The sequence below is a fragment of the Dipteris shenzhenensis genome, chromosome 23 (assembly GCF_047967505.1).
Source record: "Dipteris shenzhenensis isolate YYH24624 ecotype China chromosome 23, Dip_SZ_1.0, whole genome shotgun sequence".
NCBI lineage: Eukaryota > Viridiplantae > Streptophyta > Polypodiopsida > Gleicheniales > Dipteridaceae > Dipteris > Dipteris shenzhenensis.
In genome coordinates, this window is record NC_141618.1 from 5,167,470 (window position 1) to 5,187,129 (window position 19,660).

Sequence of the window (19,660 nt, forward strand, 5' to 3'; positions counted from 1 at the left end):
GATTTTTTCAAATATGTACAGTTATCGAACATTTAAAATATTTTGTACATTCCTCCGTACATTACATCTAATGTGTAACATGTGTAACACTATCACAGAGTCTAGGAAAGGGGATACAAGGTAAGGTGCTTTTTGGGTAATACCAAGATGTGAATAGAAAGTGTAACACTATCCTAGAGTCTAAGAAATGGGTTTATCCAAGGTAAGGTAAAGCAAGTTCTTGTAGCATTGGTTATGTACCACAACTCCATCAATCTTTGCCCAAATGATTGTAGTCTTTATCATATGAGCATGCACAATTTCTCCCAAATGTGGAGCACCAAACATAGGCAAGATACACAAGGGGATAAGATACTAGACAAGGTATTGTGACATATGCCTATTATATCTAGGCTAAAACACATGTTTTGTTTTGCTTGCTTGGACCAAGTTATGGATTAGCATGCTCAAAATCATCTACCAAGTGATGGAAAAGCATGGAAAGACTTTTTATGCAACTCATGCATTGTCCATGAGGACTTGTGTAACAATAGGCCTATCTCCCTTTTGGTTATTGCTATGTAACCATATCACTTTCTTTTAAATCAATGAAAGGCCTATCCTCTTTGTGGTAAGCAATCAAATTCAATAATAGACATCTTTTTATATTTGTCCATCTACCAGAAAAAATTATGCATCTTATGTTATGCAAGAGCTGAAAAATACTTTGGTTGGTGTGATCTTGTTTCTTGGCTATATGCTTTGTCCAGTATAGTTGTCCAAAAAGGTAGCATAAGTAGGAGATTCGAAACCTACACCATACCTTGTTACACAATTCCATGCATCTTATATGTCTACATAATCAATCATACTCAATAGATAACCAACCAAATCAAAAAATTGTTTGACCAAAGATGTCTTGAGACATCTCAAAGCCCTTAAGTTGAATTCTCTCTAAAATTAATGGGGTTGACTCATGCTTTGACTTCCACTCCCAACAATTGAAGTAGCTACGCTCTGTGTGTTGTAGATACTGGTGTTTTCTAACTCACTGATTGAGACATGCTTGCTTACACCAATACTACTGAATTGTTCTTGAGCAAGCTCTCGAAGTGTGCAAGGTTTTATGATTGGAGTCGAAGATTATGTTGGAATGGTGTGAGATGCAATGTTGGAACTATCACTCATAACTTCCAAAGTTTCTCTTCTTTTGATTGTCAAGTAGTTGCAACTACCCTTGGAGCATGGCAAAGTGCAAATAGATTTATTTGCAAAGCCAAGTAGGTGACCCCTTATAAGAGAGGTACCTCCAAATATATCCTCATGTCAACAAAATTTACATCTCCATTCTACATAGTCATGCAAATTGATTGGATACAGACATTTTGGGCCAACAAACTTATCTTTTTGACCTCGACTATTTTCTTCTCTCCTTCGTGCTACTCGAGAAGCAAAGGCTCTAACTATTACCTTAACTAGAACCCTCATGAGCATTATGTAGGAGGATGTTGTATCCACTTGTGGTTGTGAAGCTTCACTTCGATTTGCATTAGCCTTAACAACTCTAGTCATAAGCTTGTTAACTACACTATGCATAGTACAAATGAGTGAGCCCTCTATGCTTTCATCTAAATTGTTAACTTGCCTCCTACTTGAACATGTTCTATCACTTGCACACTACTTCTTCTAGATATAGATGGTTCTCTTGTTGTATGATGGTTTTCTTGTTATACTTCTAGTACCTATGTGTCTATTTCTTGTCTCCATACTTATAGCTTTGCAAACAAAAAGACCAAAAGCATAGAAATGTATCAATCCAATCTCTCTAGATATATAGGCACCTGACAAGAATTTCAAGTGTAGTGCATGCAAGTTTCACTAGGATTCAAATCCAATAAAAAGGGAAAGAGTAACTTCTTGGAAATGTCATTACCTCACTCTCCTTCCATAAATCCCCATTACATTCATTGGCTTGTAGTTTACTTGCCCAATACGCTAGATATTAGAATAGTCAATTACTTCTATAACCATAATGAACATTCTCTCTCACGCTTGTCCTTCCAAAACTCACTTCTAGTCCACCTTACCCCAACATGCTAGGTGTAGGAGTTGTGGACTACAATCTCAACCGAATATGAAAAGGGAGAGGAGAAGAGTGGACCTAAAAGAATGAATATATAATAAATATATAAATAAATAATAATTATACTTACATACATACATACACATGTGTGTGTGCGCACGTGCACGTGCATACATACATAGATATATATATGTCCCTTTAAGGTTAGGGTTAGGGTTTTTAATGCTTGTGCGTTCAAGCATTGTTTGGGTTAGTGATATTCACAATATGTACATATGATGTCTTACCACAACCATTAATCTCAAGCACCTCCAAAAACATAAAAGCTAGCATTTCAATCTTGGACCTCTATGCTCATGCATGAATTCTCTAACCATCACACCATATAATCCTAAACCCTACCCCCCCCCCCCCCCCCCCCCCCAACTTTTCTATGGGGCCCTTAGTTTAGTCATGGACTTACCACTTTTCCTCCTCACCTGTTTTCCCTTCAACCCTCTTCCTCGTCACGCCTCTTCTCTTGAAGCCTCTTCCTCTCCACGCCTCTTCTCTTCTCCACAACTAATAGTCCCCCAACTAGTTGAAAATTTTGATATTTTGTTGAGAAGGGAGACATAATATAGATGACTAAAGAGATTCTTCGTATTTTTCAAATCTAAGGTGTGGATAAGAGTTGTAATGATTGTAATTGGAAATGTTCCCTTTTAACATAAGCATGTGACCATAACACTCATCACCACGATTACGGTGCCACAAGACCTATAATGCTTTCTTCTAACATCATAGTGGGCTCTTTGATTTTTCTTACACCATAGATGCAATCACATTTCTTTTGTATGTTACTTGCTATTGTAGTCTTCCAAGGTAACTATATAAGGTTATGTTTTTGTCTTTAACGTGAATAGTCACCTTTGAAATCTTCAAATCATTGGAATTTTCTCTTGTTGGGGAGAGAGAGAGAGAGAGAGAGTGTGTGTGTGTGTGTGGCATAGAAAGGAATGAGGTATTTATACCTACATCTTGGTTGCATGTTGAGTAGGGAGGGGAGGTGAACTCCTGTGAGGTGTTTGGCATACCCTGTGTGACTCTTCCACTTTTGCCTTAATTCCCGTTTCAAAGAAGGGCAAAATGAAATCTCTGTACACACATGTATGTGCGAGTTATGTACAACCCCATCATAGGTCCCACTTCAAGGCCCAAAATGCTCACCCCACCATGGCTCTGGGTATTGTAATGACCTAGGCCAATGTAATCCTGACCAAGGGGATAAAATTACACTTGAGGTTGCCTTGAGGTTGAAGAAGAGAAAAATATTCATTTGAAATTGCCCTGTGGTTGAAGAAGAGAAAAATATGCTCCACTTTGACCTTTTGAGACAAGTTCATCATGACTCCCTTGTTCTACTATTGATCCTCCTTGCAAAACTGCAATACTATCAGCACTTTTAATTGTCGAAAGCCTGTGAGCGACCACAATTGTTGTTCGACTGTTCATCAAACAGTTGAGGGCATCCTGCACCTCTCTCTCTGCCTTATAATCTAATGCGCTGGTGGCTTCATCTAAGAGCAATATTCTTGGGCTTTTTAAGATTGCCCGTGCAATTGCAATCCTTTGCTTCTGGCCTCCCGATAACTGAAGCCCAAATTCTCCTGCCAATGTTGAATATCCATTTGGCAGTGCACTGCATGAATCCCAAAATATAAACTGTCAGCGAACTGAAGAATCCATATCTTTTGGCAAGAGCTGGGGTTCTATGATATAGATTCAGAAATATTGTAATACGCAAGATCGTGTATCTCACCCAACAAAAATATAAATATCTACTCTTTTCTAAGTCTAGAAGATAAGTCTATTTTCTACGAATCGATGGTTCACAGCAACATTACCTTATAAAATTATGGGCATTAGCAGCACGAGCTGCTTCAATGATTTCATCCTCTGAACAGATATTTCTACCACACATGATGTTCTCACGAATAGTGGTTGCAAAGAGTGAAGGTTCCTGGTTTACAAGCCCAATGTGCTGGCGCAGTGTCCGGAGATGCATGTTTTTAATATTTTGCCCATCAATCATGACCTTTCCTTGCAACGGGTCATAGAATCTCTCTATGAGTCCAATGACCGTGGACTTTCCAGAACCACTATGCCCCACTAATGCAGTACTAGTTCCTGCCTTCACCATGAGGTTGAAGTTTTGGAAAACCATCACATTTGGACGGGAAGGATAGGAAAAGTAGATCTCTTTTAGTTCCACATCTCCATGTACTACCCGTCCGCTCTCACATTCTCCATTTTCAGGATCAATTTGGGTATCCCTATCCAGAATCTTAAATATAAACTCCAAAGCAGTCGTACCTTTTGTGATGTCTGGAGTCAATGCTGCTGCCTCTGATAAGATTCGACCTGTGCTTACAAGAACAAAAAAGGTCTTAAAGATGTCTGCGGGAGTGGCTTTGTGACTTTTGACAAGTTGCCCTCCATACCAGAAGTCTAATGCCCAAGACACAAAAAGAATGAATTGTGCGATTCCAATGCACATTCCAGAATAGTAAGCGCGCTTTGCCATTCTCTTCTTGGTATCTTCGAGTTTAGATTCAAAATTTTTTTGAATTTTCTCTTGCGCACAAAAGGCTGTCACTGTCTTCTGCAGTGATATGGCCTCACTGGCTAATTGACTGGCTTCCTGTTGTGCTTGAGCTTCTTGCTTTGAAAATTCGGTCAGTGCTCTCTTGCTATAAAAAAATGAATGAATGACGAGGGGCTGAATGGCAGTCATTACAAGCGCCAACCTCCATGATGTACACAAGCCCACCATAATGCTCACAAGGACTGTACTGGCAGTTTGTACGAGCAAAGAGACTCTATCTCCAAATAGTACCCTCACCTGCCAAACAGTTCCATTTTGATGGAGGAAATCAGGATGCCGTCAAGTATTTGAACGCTGGGATAGTCATAAAGAAATACACATTCATGTGAGTGTGTTTATGGAATGCATACCATGTTTGCATCAGAAGCCAATCTTGAACAGAGTGCACCGGAGGAATTTTCGTCTTCATCAAACCATCCAATCTCAAAACTTAAAATTTTATCCAGCATCTTCTCGCGAATCCTGTGTGTCAAGTACTCACCTATAACTGCAAAACTATGGTGCTGCATGATGTTAACCATAAAAAATGCTATTGACAAGGCTGTGAAGATAAACGAGTACATCTTGATGTGCTCCTTCCTCTTTTCATAGTCCTGCATATAGAAAGTGGAGACCATCTCTCCAATAAGATATGCATAAAAAGGCTGAATAAACCCAAAACCAATAGCTCCTAGCATACCCGAAACTCCATACTTCCATTGAGGTCTGTTTAAAGCCAAGAGCCTTTGCCACGATGCTTTGTAATGCTTCCCTGTATCTTTAAAGGCTACAGTAGACTCAGAGTAATCACTCTTTTCTCTATCTAAAATACTGTGAGCATCATTTCCACCTCCATCCAATTTTTTGTGTCTGTTAGCCTTCTTCTGAGGGGATTCGGTTAATGATTGAACTTGATGCTCAGCTCGTTGCAAATTTAAAAGAGCTGAATATGCCCCACAGTTTCCATTCTTTAGTTGGTCTTCATGCTTCCAAAATTCAATAACAGTTCCATTTTGTAGCACAGCTATGGCATCAGCATTGCTGACAGTCGATAAGCGGTGAGCAATCAAGATAGTTGTGCGCCCACATGAAGCTTTGTCTAATGCCTGCTGCACTGCAATTTCAGATTCAGTATCTAACGCACTTGTTGCTTCGTCTAGGAGGAGGATAGATGGATTCTTTAAGATAGCTCGTGCTATGGCAATGCGTTGCTTCTGTCCTCCTGACATCTGAACACCTCGTTCTCCAACCTGTAGAACACTCACACCAATACGGAAGTAGTTAGCTCAAATTAAATTCTGATATCTCTAACTTTACCCCGTATGTGATCATTGAAGATTCTTTTGGAACATTATATTACCTGAGTCTCATAGCCATTAGGAAGCTTTGTGATGAAATTGTGAGCTCCTGATAAGCTTGCGGCTTCTATAATCTCATCCATGCTTGCATGCTCCTTTCCCAAAATAATATTCTCTCTAATAGAAGTTGCAAATAGGGCAGGTTCTTGACTCACTAAACCGATCTTCTGCCTTAGCCATTTAAGTTGAAGCTCTGTTATATTGACTCCATCCAAGAGGATTTCCCCAGACAAAGGATCATAAAATCTTTGTATCAAAGAGATAATTGTTGATTTTCCAGATCCACTACCGCCTATAAGAGCCAATGTTTTCCCTGCATGTTAATGGTAAGACATCAAAAGACCTTCTTGGGCCCCCTTCCTTTCTGCCCAAACAGAAGGTGGAAAAGCTTGTTGCAGTGGTTGGCAATTCTTAAGTGCCTATTCAAGTTGCCTTAGTCTAGAATACATAGGTATATATCTTCCAATTCCTCTACTCACAGAAAATTGGCTTAGACTAGAATATAAGTCAGCTCAACAATTATGCTATTCCCCATATACAGTCTCATTAAAACCCACCTGGAGGGATTTCCAAGCTCAAATCTTTCAAAATTGGGGCTTCAATTCTTGAAGGATAGGCAAAACTGACTTTGACAAACTCCACCTTGCCTTCCACTGCCGCTATTATTTTACCACTCTTATCGTCAACGTCAATACATGGTACACGATCTATCATCTCAAATATTTTGCAGGCAGCTATGCATCCATCAACGAATGACTTTGCATGGGAAGTTGCATTACCCAACGCCCTACACAGGTAGTAATGTCACACAGTGTTATTCCATTTTGCATAGATTTGACGATTATCATCCTGGAAATAATTTTTTGAAGTAGACCTTCAAATACAGGACTGGAAATATTTCAAGTGTTATTTATTATAGGTGTGAAGTTTTAAAAAAGCAGCCCCACAGCAACGAATCAGAAAGGCTAAAGTAAAAGATGAGAAAGAGATAGCAATCTTTATGAGTCAATTGAGAACTTACATGCCTCCTGTCATTATAGCAAACCCAGTTGACAAAACTTGTCCTCCATTTGCTTCATTACGAGTAATAAGTACAGACCCATACCACCCCAAAAGACCCCAGATCGCAAACATTATCCCATTTGATCCAACAGCTAGTCCCTTGGCTAATCCTTGCCTCTTTCCAAGGTGTACAACGCTCTCCAAGCACTTGCTATATAATTTCAAAGAGCTTTCCTCTGCCACAAAGGAATAAACAGTTCTAATTGATGATAAGGCTTGCTCTACAACATTATTTCCTTTCTCATAAGCCACTTGCATCCTTAGAGAAAACTCGGAGACAGCCAGACTGTATAAGATTCCAGGTAGTAATAACAATGGGGTGAATGGAATCATGAGCAAAGCTATCCTCCATATCTGAAAAAATGCCACCGCATACCCTCCTACAAAGTTCGAAAGGTTTTTTATAAAATTCCCAACCTGCAGTGCACCAGCCATAGTATTTGAAACTAAAGTTTAGAACTCACATACAAACATGAGAAATGCAGCAAATTGAAAATAGTTATAACATTACATCATATAACGAGAACTGTATGAGAAGCCTAGACAGTAAGCTGTGCACTTAATTTCGAAGGCAAGGTTGGGTAATTTTAGAGGATTTTGAAACGTCTATCTCTCACGTTCAAACTCTGTATGAGAGAGAGAGAGAGAGAGAGATGGTGACAGTTTTGAAATGTGACAGGTTACGTATTGTGAATAGAGCCATTTGAAAACAGTATGCCAATATTGAGATCTCTGGCAAATATGGCTGATGAACAAAGCGGGGCCTGTGGAAATCACGAAGACAAGATCTAACAAAAGAAGAAAATGCTTTGCATTTTGTTTAAATTTTCCTGCTGTGCCCCTGTGACATTCTAATATTGTGTGGAGAAGGTCGCTTCTATGTTTTGAGTTATCTGATCTAGCTTTATCAGATAAAAATAGAAATGATAGCCCTATATCATCGTCATTATAAACAGGAACTTCCTAAAGAAAGTCTACTTCTGATGACTGATTGTGTGCGCGAGTGTGCGTGCGTGCATGTGTACATGTGCACGCCCGTGCATGTGCACTCTCCTTCCAAATGATCAAGGATTGGATGAGACCTCGGGTTCCTACTGCTACAACCTCCATAATATACACAAAAGAAAAAATTTCTGCCTCTCCAAGTAGAGGACAAGGACTACTCAGATAGCAAGGCTATTAACCTATACTGTTCATGTTTCCTGCCAAAAAACAGCAAAGTCTCCCTTACGTCCTTTGTAACCTCGTGAACATTTACCATCTCAGGAGAAGCTTTCTGAAAGTCCACTTTGTTTCTGCAGGTCCAAATATACCACATGACCAAGCCTCTAATTAACTGCCAAACTTCATAGAGTGCATTAAGATCCTTTATCTCCTAAGATAGCAACCTTCCAAGTCAATCTCACATAAATCTGACTTCCAGCCAAAGGGTCACTGCACGCCATATTTTTCGCATTATTCAGTCCCCACATGATATGAACTTGCTGTAAGGTGTTGGTCATGTGTTGGCAGTTTGAATTGCTTAATACCATTATATCTGTACATCTGAGTTCTTTTCCAGATCTATGTTGCTCTCTTTGCACGTGTTGAGTTCCATCTTTCTAACTGGTCAATTCTCGGCATGAATTTGCTAAGTTTCCCTAAAGCAATCAACTACCCCATGTTTTTCTACAGATATAGGTTGCTCATATCCAAGAGTGCGGATCCTTCCACGATCGAGACTGAGAATGCTAGCCCTTTTGCTAAAACCATCAGTAACCTTATTCTCCTTACCAAGTATGTATTCGATCATCAATAACCTTATTCTCTTATTCGATCATCGCCTCAACTTGGCGTATCTGGCACGAGTATCCAATTGACTAGTGGTTCGTTTAAACGGTCATCTATGGTCTTTGCTTCCTTCAACGTCAATGGTGCTGTGGTGGCATGAAGGCTCCTCTCAGCAGTGAGATGAATATGAAGATCCTCTGTTCGATTGTCACCATCACCAGCAAACTCTGAGACTTGCTTAAGTGTCATCCTCTCTAAGACATGCCTATCACTATCACCTGCTCTCAGCTGCCATGGATGTTTGAGCCTTCACTCCCTTTAAAATGCTTGCCAACGAGAGTGCGATTTTTGCCAGGTTCTTAATGCTTTTTTTGGGTGTCCAGAGGTCAGATGCCAATGAACATGCAAAGTTCTTCTGGATTATTGGAAGCTGACACCCCATCCCCTTGAGGAATATGTGTGGGTTTTCAGGGACATTTCACACCAGACCGCCCACGCCGTCCGCCAGTGAGCAACTCGCGTCCAGGATTCGAACAAAGACTCCTAGAGGCCTTTACGAACTAGCCTAACCATATTTGATGTCCCATTTATTATTTATGTTCATTTGTCCGCCCTATTGTGGAAGGAGCCTTGACGAACACGCGTTCTGACACCACTTTGGGAGCGGACAAAGAGTTTAGGGGCTTCACTCGTCCATGGATGCGTGTACAATCCCCATATATACGTGAAGTTTTTTTTTTTTGGTGTGTTTGGAAGGGCTAACATGACAATATAGAGGCATGCTTGTCGATGAGTGCCCAAAAAGTGAAAGGCCAAAACTACCACAATAATATAAACTGAATGTCATTATAACTGCTCTCTAAGGACATATCATGTTTTGCCAAGATATAGTTGACTCTAAGCATTAAAAAATGACTCTTGGTGATATTCAACACAACCACCATAGATTGTCTTCACTATTCTTGACAAACCTTAATCCATCAATGTTTATCCAAATATCTACACCAATTGCCATGCTCAGTGTAATGGTTCTTGAAATATGCTCCACATAATAAATGATGGCAAACGAATTCTTGAAATAAGCTCGATAAAATAGATGTGTCTATCTTCCACAACATGATGTTAGGGTTGTTAGAAAAGCTTGTGCCTACCCAACAAAAGATTGCTATGGGAGAGGTTGAAGGGATGAAAAGATGATTTATTATAGCTTTTCCTTGTCTAGCACTGATTTGAGCCTTCCTTATTATGAGACACATAAGGAAGATATTAAGGCCACCAACTAATGTTGGTTCTCTCTCTCTACCGTCACCCCACTCCAACCCCCTCCGCCCGTTTTCTCTCTCTCTCTCTATCTCTCTCTCTCTCTCTCTCTCTCTCTCTCTCTCTCTCTTCCTTCCTTCACTAGTAAAGCTCAATTTGGCACGTACAATAACCAAGAACTTAAGAGGCAGTGCTTTCAAGCACATGTGCACTCTTGTTAAACTAAAGGGAGGGGATGATAAATCAATCCTTCTTCCAGTGGTGCTATGGTACAGGCATCTATGCGCATCACAAAACCATTGTAAAAGTGATCAATTACCTTCAAACTCAAAATGCTCTTTATACATCAACTAAAGTAGCATGTGTAAGATAGACCAAGCCACTTGGTTTTACAAAGGTGTTACAATAATTACACTCCTCAAAGAATTGTATACATTCAAAGTAGGTTTAAAATTTGTCTTGGAAACTAATGTGAGTTGAAATCCTTGACTTCTATGATGTTCATGACCTAAGTAAATCATAAATGATCATATGCCCTTACTATGTGCCTTTTACATTGGGAAATCAAAACAAAGAATAGGTCTAGGTGAGTTTCTAATATTTAACTTTGATTGATCGAATATCTAACAAATACAATTTAGTTTTCACATTAGTATCTTCAAATGAAGTTCTAGGAATAAAATTTATATCTTTCAATCTTAATTAAATCTAGATTTCCTTATAATGAAATACAAATGTGGGTATGCTTTTGCATAATAGAAAAAAAGAGAGAATATAGTGGGAAAATCTAACCTTCTCACTTATTGCATCTTGTAACAAGATAGTGTCTGTTGAAATGCTGGTGACCACTTCTGATGTACTTATATAACAATCAAAAAAGGCAGCATCTTGCCTCAGCACAGATTGAAGGTATTTGGCACGAATCCTTGTAGTTTGTCTCTCACCAGCATGCATCCAACAGCTAACCTCTATGATAACAAAGCTCAAGAGAAAGCAAGGTTTGAAATAAGTTTCAAATTATGCGATTCTTTATAAAATGGAAGAAAAGATACAAAGAGTTGTTTTCTCTTATTTTCAAAAGCAAATGTATAGAATATCTTTTTGGGTAGGTTTCAGAGCATGAGGACAAAATATTATGAAATTGAAGTTATTTAAGCATTAATATTCATCTAGTATTTATCTCTATACATTATATTTAAGGCAAACCCTTGTATACATCCTTCATGCATGAACATAACTGAAGCTACTACTATGATTAATTTATCAATCCAATATTTTATAACACATTACCAACTACAAAAAACACATTATTTTGAAAACATTTTTGAAAGAGTTGATCTTGCAAAAGCACATTTGTTCCTAATGAGTTCCTAATGCTTAGAATTAAATTTAGTAAATATCTTTGGAATTGCAACAAATATCATGAGATCTTTTGTTGAAATTTTGTAATAATGGACTTCTACGTTTAAATTGATCTTTACCTTCTACTAGCTTAAGTAAAATGTTAGGCTACTAGCAAGAAAAGTAAGAACATGCTCTTTTTGTTTTGAAATGGCATTTCTAAGTTTCAATGGCAAACATAATTTTGATTTTCCTCCTTATACTACCTGACTTCTTTGTTCCTAGAATTACTACCAACAAAAAGGGAACAAAATGATGCAAATGGCATAGGTTCCCGTTCATCTATATTATTCATTCCAATGAGGATAAAGAGAACTCTTATATAGAGATCTTATGGATGAAATCATTAGTCAATGGTTGGTAACTCTATTTTAAGAAGCCCAACCTTAAATTCCTCATCCAACACTATTTGAATGAGTTTTATGATGATTGTACATGGAACTTTTGTGGACCACCTTTTATTATTAAAATGCTAACTAAATAAGATTTTTTAGAACTTGAGGAAACTCATTCTCTCTTTGAAATACCAAGATAGGAGGTCTACTTTCTCTTCAAAGCATCCATATCATGAGTATCATGAAGGCCATTGAATGATACCACTTAAGATTAGTGTCCTACCTTTGTTGACTGTAGGTATTGGTTCGCGCATGTGCAAATAAGTCATTATGGGACAAACATTTGTTGACTTTTGGTATTGGTTCATGCATGTGCAAATAAGTAATTATGGGACATTTGACAAATTTGCTAGAGACTATTTAGCAATTTGGAAGCAAATGTTACGAATAACACGAAGTCCTATGGGTACAAAGATGATGGAGTCATGAAAATTTAAAATTAAAATCAAGAAGATGCAAAAAGCTAAAGGAGCTCAAGGACATTGATGGGATACTTTAACTAAGACATAAATCAGAACAAAGTGAAAATTACTGAGCAACTACAAGTTTGTAGCCTCATTTTCTTCAAGCTAATACAAATGGAATAAGGGTCAACATAAAGCTAGGGCAAGAGTAAAATACATAATTTAAATTAGTAATCATGGATTCATCAAGTGGTGAATCCAACTTACTCACTGAGACACCATATCATTGATGCATCTTAAAAATATCTTGTATGCATGTAGATGCTCTTAAATGCATGCAAGGCCGGTCTAAGGAACATGTTGAGAATCTCATTGAAGGTCATCCTTATACACTGCAAAACTTTTAACTCAAAAAAAGTAATGGGAGAGAAGCCCTATGCCTAATGCCTACTAAGAAGCAGTAGAGAAGTTACAAGATTGGGGACAAAGAGACAGAAATTAAGACAAGGAAAGGCCCACATAATAGATTCGTAGGTTTCCAAGATGTGATGACATGCAAATACCACATGTTGGTCAGAGATCCATTGCCATCTTAGTTTGAGAGTTTCGTAAATTATTTTACTAATGCACAACACATTATTGGCCAAAAGTTTCTAATGTTGGATTTCACCATTATCAAGGACATTGCTAATTGTGGTTAGGTGGTGTCTAGTGAAGGTTGGTTTGGCTTTATGGGGCATCCCCTTGAACTCTCTTGTACATAGGGGCTACTCTTCCAAGTAACGTTTCTAGACTTCATTTGATAGAAAGGGACAAAGTACTCTTGGAGGAGGTAAAGGACCTTTGTTGCTATTTTTCATAACATTTCTGAGGGACATATACACTTGTTAAACTTTTAGTATGCCTATTTTATTCTCTTAACTAGAGAAACCAAATAATTGTAGTTGTAATGTTTAATAAGGATAGTCATTAATACTCTATTAAGACATAGATAATTAGTTTTGTCTTCAATATAGAACAAAAGGTGATAGGTCTTACAAACTCCCAATGCAACTCTTAATCTTGCTGTTAGTATTTTACAATCTTATTAGGTCTCAAACTTTTGACGAATTAAAAGGAACATAATGTGTGTCATAGCCAATCTTAGACATAACTCCATCAAACAAGGGATTTTCATTAACACACATAAAACTACACCATATGTCCTATGGATCATTATGTGACCAACTAGAGGACAAAGTGCATTTGCAAAAAAAACTCACCTAAACAAGATGACATCCAAGATACCAATGCACCATAAACAAAGAGCAGCAGGTCCTGCATTTGAAATGGAGAGTAAGACAATGGTGACAAATATATGGAGTGTCTTTCATGTAAAATCCACAACATGAAGCTTTTGATCCAGCTTTATATGTTTATGCATCTACTCATGCAAGTGGGGGGGGGAGGGAGAGAGAGAGAGAAAGAGAGAGAGAGAGAGAGAGAGAGATGTTTACAAACATGTAACATAGTACATAAGTTAATGGAAGGGGACTTTTTAGAATGGATGGACTTAAATGTAGCCTGACTTCATAGGGGATTCAACAATAGTTATCTAAATTTTCAACATCTAACACGTATACATATAGGAGGAGGTAAACAATTACGTGCTATATGGAATGGAGTTTTGTAGAGTGGTGGCTTGTGTGTGTGTGTGTGTGTGAGTGAGAGAGAGAGAGAGAGAGAGAGAGAGAGATGCGGCAGCGGGGGAGGGAAAGAGGGAGGGAGGCGGGGAGTTGTCTCCTTTAACGGTGAAAACTAAGGACGTCATATCTTACTTTTCGAAAGATTTAACGTTTCACTTACGCGATGATTTTTCATATGAGTTTGTTTTGTGTTTTCTCCTTAGAATTACAAAGGACTTTATGAAGTCAGGTTAATCTAAGATGTAATGTGTCTAATGGGAGCTGCAGAAGTTCAAGAAAATTGAGGCAGTATTGGCATAGCATGCTTTCCAATAGGCAGAGGCGAAATTTTGTGGAACACAAGCTCTGAGAATCAAGATATCGCATGACTTGTACGTGGACAAAGTCTTAACAATTAGCAAGGAAGCAATTGTCACGTTGCAAAGGTGATAGGCAGCGATTTAATCTCATGGGGCTAATATACGCTAAACTTCCAAATACAAATGCAAGTAGGATGCACACACAAGAATCGACACTACCTGTGCGATCTTGTTTGAAAGTTGGACGGGATCGTTTTGGAGGCTTCCGAAGTTGTTGATCAGATGGCTTTGGATAACAAGCATCGCAGGTTGCGTCAAACCGTCAACGACAGCAGCAAATGATCCCACTATCATCAATATGATGTCATATTTGTCGGCATATTTGAAAAGCTCTCTGTAAGGAACCATTTTTCTTTCTGTGGATCGTGAGTAGCACCCGAAAAGAAGGCTTCTCCACTGACAAAGCGAAGATCCAACATGCTCAGTCTGTTTGCCGTGGGTGCTTGTTCGAGCTTCGGGCCCTTTGCTTCTGGGATCGTGAGAATTCGGATCAATGTGATAGGCCATGCCGTCTTCTATTTCCATGATAGCAATTCCGATAGCTGCGCAGGGGCAGCGGACGAAAATTTGGGAAGGCAGGAGAGGCACGAGGGAATGGCTGCGTTCTTACGTGAAGGCGGCGAAAATCCAAGCTTGGCGGACAAATGAGCGGTAGTGCTCTCTGAGAACAATGAAGGCAATGAAACGGGGGGTGGGATTCTAGGACCTAAGTTGAAAGTTCTCGCGAGGGACATATCCAAATTCACGGTGCGGAAAGCAAGGCGAGGGAGACATGACACAAAGAGGTGATGGATGGAGGGGAGACTGTTCTCAAATGAAACTGAAAGACTAACAAGGAGGGGTTATTGTCAGGAGGAAAGAAAGCGAGGTATGGGAAAGCAATGACATGTGGTCTGAGAAGCTGAATGCGCCTATGCTATATAAGAGGGTGTGCGGGGCAAGCTTTTGTATGGGAGGGGAGGCCCATAATGGAGATGGAGGATGTCCGACAGAGGGGACAGGGAGGATCGTAACAGGGGATGGGTTGACGAAGAGTGTGGGATGGAGCTACTGAACGAGGACGACGGGGAAGCTCGGAATTTTTCAAGTGAGCCAAAAAGGTGGCGGAAACGCACTACGTGAATACTAAATTGCATGCACTCCATAATTACGTCTAACTTAGTTTACGGATATCATGTTTGTGGATTATTCGCCGGACACGTGGCCTCCCCAGAGGACCCCATTTGGCCGTTAACCGACAACGGGTGCAGCGCGGAAGACGGGTTGCTCGCCACCCGGGTTGCCTGTGGGCCCCCCACCGCCCACCCACTTTGCTTTTTACGGGGCCCCCTTTGCATGCTGCCGTGTCAACCCCCGCCCCCTTGCCCTTTTCCACCTCTCACCCTTATGCTTTTTATTCGCATCTCTCTCACTTTGAATCATTTTCTTCCTCACTTTGAATCATTTTCTCTCATTCCTATAGCCCATCGTGAACATCACTTCACCACATTTCGTTTTCTCTCCATGCTTTCGCCCAATATAATCCACATCCTACATCATTTCACTCGATTTCCATCTTTCGGAGATTTTATTTCCTTTTACAACACACATGTGGTTCTCCCTAGCACACACACCTCCCAGGTCTATGGATTGAAAATTCAGTTTCTAAGTTCCATACCTCATTCTCTACTTGACCACCAAGACCTGAATCTACAAAGTCTTAGAAAAGAACTTTATGGAGAGATAGTCTTAATAAACAACATAAAGGGTTGAATTTGTAACATATTTCATTATTCAGCTCATAATTTTTCACTTTTCAAAGCTATCTTCCCAAGATTTACCATGACAATTACATTACCATGGCTAGTAGAACAAAGCCTCGAATAAATTTCTCAATGGTAGAAGGCTATATTAAATTAAATCTTATTATTTAAAAGAACAATTATTGTACTTTCACTACATAAGAAGAGTGCAATCCACGTCATATCACCTTTTAGCATAAAGCTTAGTATATCTAAAAGCGATTCTCCACTATGAAGGAAAGTCCTAGATTTAAGCATTATGGAGAAATTGCTCTATGAAAAATATGGAAAATTCCTCCATTCTCCACTATGGAGAAAAGTTCTTGATTTACGCATCATGAAGAAATTGCTCTAACAAAAATATGGAAAGTGTAATCCAATCTTCCAAGTATGCTTTGATGATGTGTTTGAAGATTTTCACTAATAAGATCTAATCTTCAAAGCATTCTCTCTAGTGCTCGTCATTATGAAAGGTCAATGCAAGAGCACATTTGGTTGTCTAACCATCTTGGATTACAAAGTTCCTTCTCTCCAGAACCATGAGATCACAAATTTCCTTCTCTCTGGATTGATCCTTCTTTTCACCATCTTTACACCTTTTATCTTCTACCCTTTTTTGCCTTTATATATGCATGCAAATACACAAAAGTGTGCACTCACATGCATAAGCTTGCATGTGAGGGCATGCACACATGTACAGACACAGAGAAAGTATATAGTTAACTACACATGTAGGGCACACTCATGTGTGTCCATGTGCATGCAAACATGCATAGAGAAAGCATAAAGCATTTTATAACATACATTTCAGAAGAAAACATATATGTGCTCATATGCAGATGCAAATGCTTGAGTTCATAGGTGTGTATGTGCGCGTGCGCCGCACATGCACACGTACATGTGTGAGTGCAAATGTGCATGCAAATACATTCACTCATGTGCATATGCATGCACCCGCATGCACATGTGTTTGCATGTACATTCTTGCACATATGCACGTGGACACATGTGTGTGTGCATGTGCACACGCAGATGTGCATGCACCTACATGTGCACACATGTGTTTGCACGTACGTGTTGCTTGTACGCATGCATACCCATATGGGATGCATACACATGAGCTCCAAGTTGCAGGAAATACATTTTTCATGCATTCACATGAACCCAACATTTTCTTCTTATTTATTGATGCAAATCTCAGGGGAGTCAGTATATATAAACCCTATATATCACTTATGTTCAAAGCCTATTTTTTAAATCCCAAGTATCTTTGAATATTGTATGATTAAAAGACCCTTTTTCTATCCAAATCTATAAAATATTTTTTTTAAAATTATGACATCCCTTTAAATATATTTTTATAAAAAGCATGAATTAAAAATGCCCTTTGATTGAACGCATGTGATTGTGATATTTTTTTTACATGGCCCCCCCGTGATGCACAATATTTTTTTTACATGGCCCCCCCGTGATGCAAATAGCTTATGCCTACCAACAAAGTATTTGTACAAATCGTTTGGAGTGACTTGTTCATACACTCTTTACAAACACAAATTTCTTTCTAGACATGCCTATACATATGAATGGCTTCTACATTATCCTTGCCTCGTGGCATTAGGGGAGAAATGGGTTCTCAAAAAGGCCTTATAAGGAATGGATTACGAAATCAATTAGTCCTAATGAAAGGGCCATGGTAGGGCCCAAAAATTCCTCACCCCCCCTCACCTAGGTGGGTTAAGCCCACAAGTGACACCACCTCTTACACCCCTCTTACACCTAGGTGGGAGCCACTAAATTCAAAATTTGAAATTTGAATTCCCTCCTTCTCTCTTCTCCCTCCCTTCCTCCCCCTTCCCCCTCCCTCCCTCTCCTCCCTCCCTCATCCCCCTTTCCTCCTCCTCCTCCTATTCCCTCCCCCCTCCCTCCTCGTCCATGCTTGCTCCTCCAAGCCTTCCACACCTGTTCAACCTTGCTGGTCCTCCCCCCTTCCCTCCTCCTCCACTCCTACTGGTCCTCCCCCTCTAGAGCCTCCTCTTCATCTGCTAGTCCTCCCTTCCCCATCCCTCCTCCTCACCCTCCTCCCTTCTGTGTGTTGCTCCTTCACCCTGCTTCTCCTCACCTGCTCCTTCTCTACACCTCCTCTATACTCCTTTACTCATGGCACCATTCAACAACATCTCCAACAAGTATCAGGTTCACTTAGAGTTAGAGGCTAAATATGCAAACACATGTAGCCTAGGATTGAGGGGAGCTTCCAAGATCCACAATCTTCATTTGCAAGGAAAGAAGCATCTTGACCTTTGGGTATAAGGATCCTTGTAACCTTTAGATCCTGCCACCCAAAATAGCCCTTCTTTTCATACAATGCATGAGCTAGTTCAGTTTGTTGGAAATGGACATGTTGGGTTGCTTGGTTATTATAATCAATTTAACAATGCTCAGACTATGGTTATGCAAGCAAGCGAGGTGTGCAAAGCCCAAGTAGAGCAGCTAGCACAATTAGGAAATAGCACCATTTTTGCAATGCATAACTCTATGTAGGAGATTCAAAGGTAGAACAAGGATCTTCATGATAAAGCAAAAGCATTGGACTTGGAGCGACATAAACTGTAAGAATCACTCTTTAAGCTAGCTAAAAGCAAAAAAGGCCTAGACAATTATATATTTAGCCAAGCTCAATGAACCATAGAGAAGGAACAAGAGAAGGTATAAGAACGAGTGCAAAAGATGAAAGAAACATCTTTGGGATTGAAGGATAGGAAAAGAAGATACTTACATAACATGGATGTAGTGGCACCCACTGGTTGTGCTAAAAAGAGGAAAATCTGGGCTACAAGGTTGGTTATCCAGTGCTTTAATGAAATTTCACTCCTTTCTACTACATTGTTTTCCTTGCATTCTTCTCTAGGAATCTAATAGAAGATGTGATGGGAAGAATGGAATGGGCTGTCCATATGCTCTAGCCACTTTATTGAAGTCAAGTGATGTAATTGGGACACTAAGGGACCCAAGACACAAACGCCTATGTATGCAAGTTGTTGAAGAGGTGATGAAGGAATTCAAGGACATCGTAGGTGCAAAGGTGATGCTTATAGCTTGTGATGCTACTGGTGTGAGTCGTGAAGCTTACACATCTATTTTTAAAATTTTCAAGTCTGCTATTTTGGAAAAGTATAAGAAGTCTACGGTGCCACTGCCCACACCTTGCTCTATGAGGCATGCATGGTGAGAAATAAACCAACACACAAGAGGGATGCTTGGGGGTACCATTGCATAAGGGGCATAATGAATTGGAAGAGTCAAAAGAAATTTGGTTTGCAAACCTTTGAGATAAATGCTTTCAATAATGTCTACTTAGATGTTGAGAAACTGCAACAAGCAATGGTCGAATTCTATGGCACGAGAGAAGATAGTGAGAGGAAATCCATTACAATATTGCACTTTACTTAGTTTCATTTCCTATGTCATGTTTATCCTAGCTATTTGTCTCTTTTGTT

At 39.5% G+C, this 19,660-nt stretch overlaps 1 protein-coding gene across 4 annotated transcripts; it reads right to left on the reverse strand.

Moving 5' to 3' along the window:
* Positions 1–2,991: 2,991 nt before the first annotated feature.
* On the reverse strand, positions 2,992–15,118 carry LOC147886901 (ABC transporter B family member 15-like). 4 transcript variants are annotated; one of them, XM_087394886.1, is made up of 9 exons: positions 14,542–15,118; positions 13,601–13,655; positions 10,931–11,106; positions 7,068–7,525; positions 6,604–6,833; positions 6,049–6,359; positions 5,060–5,938; positions 3,949–4,946; positions 2,992–3,743 (listed from the first exon to the last, which is right to left on the reverse strand). In XM_087394886.1, exons 1-9 carry the CDS (start codon positions 14,905–14,907, stop codon positions 3,377–3,379), a joined length of 3,840 nt encoding a protein of 1,279 aa, XP_087251012.1. In that variant the 5' UTR covers positions 14,908–15,118; the 3' UTR covers positions 2,992–3,376. The 4 variants fall into 4 exon arrangements, with proteins under 4 accessions (XP_087251012.1, XP_087251013.1, XP_087251014.1 ...); XM_087394887.1 differs by lacking the exon at positions 14,542–15,118 and adding an exon at positions 13,985–14,053 and having other exon boundaries at positions 2,993–3,743; XM_087394888.1 differs by lacking the exons at positions 10,931–11,106; positions 14,542–15,118 and having other exon boundaries at positions 2,993–3,743.
* Positions 15,119–19,660: the final 4,542 nt, after the last annotated feature.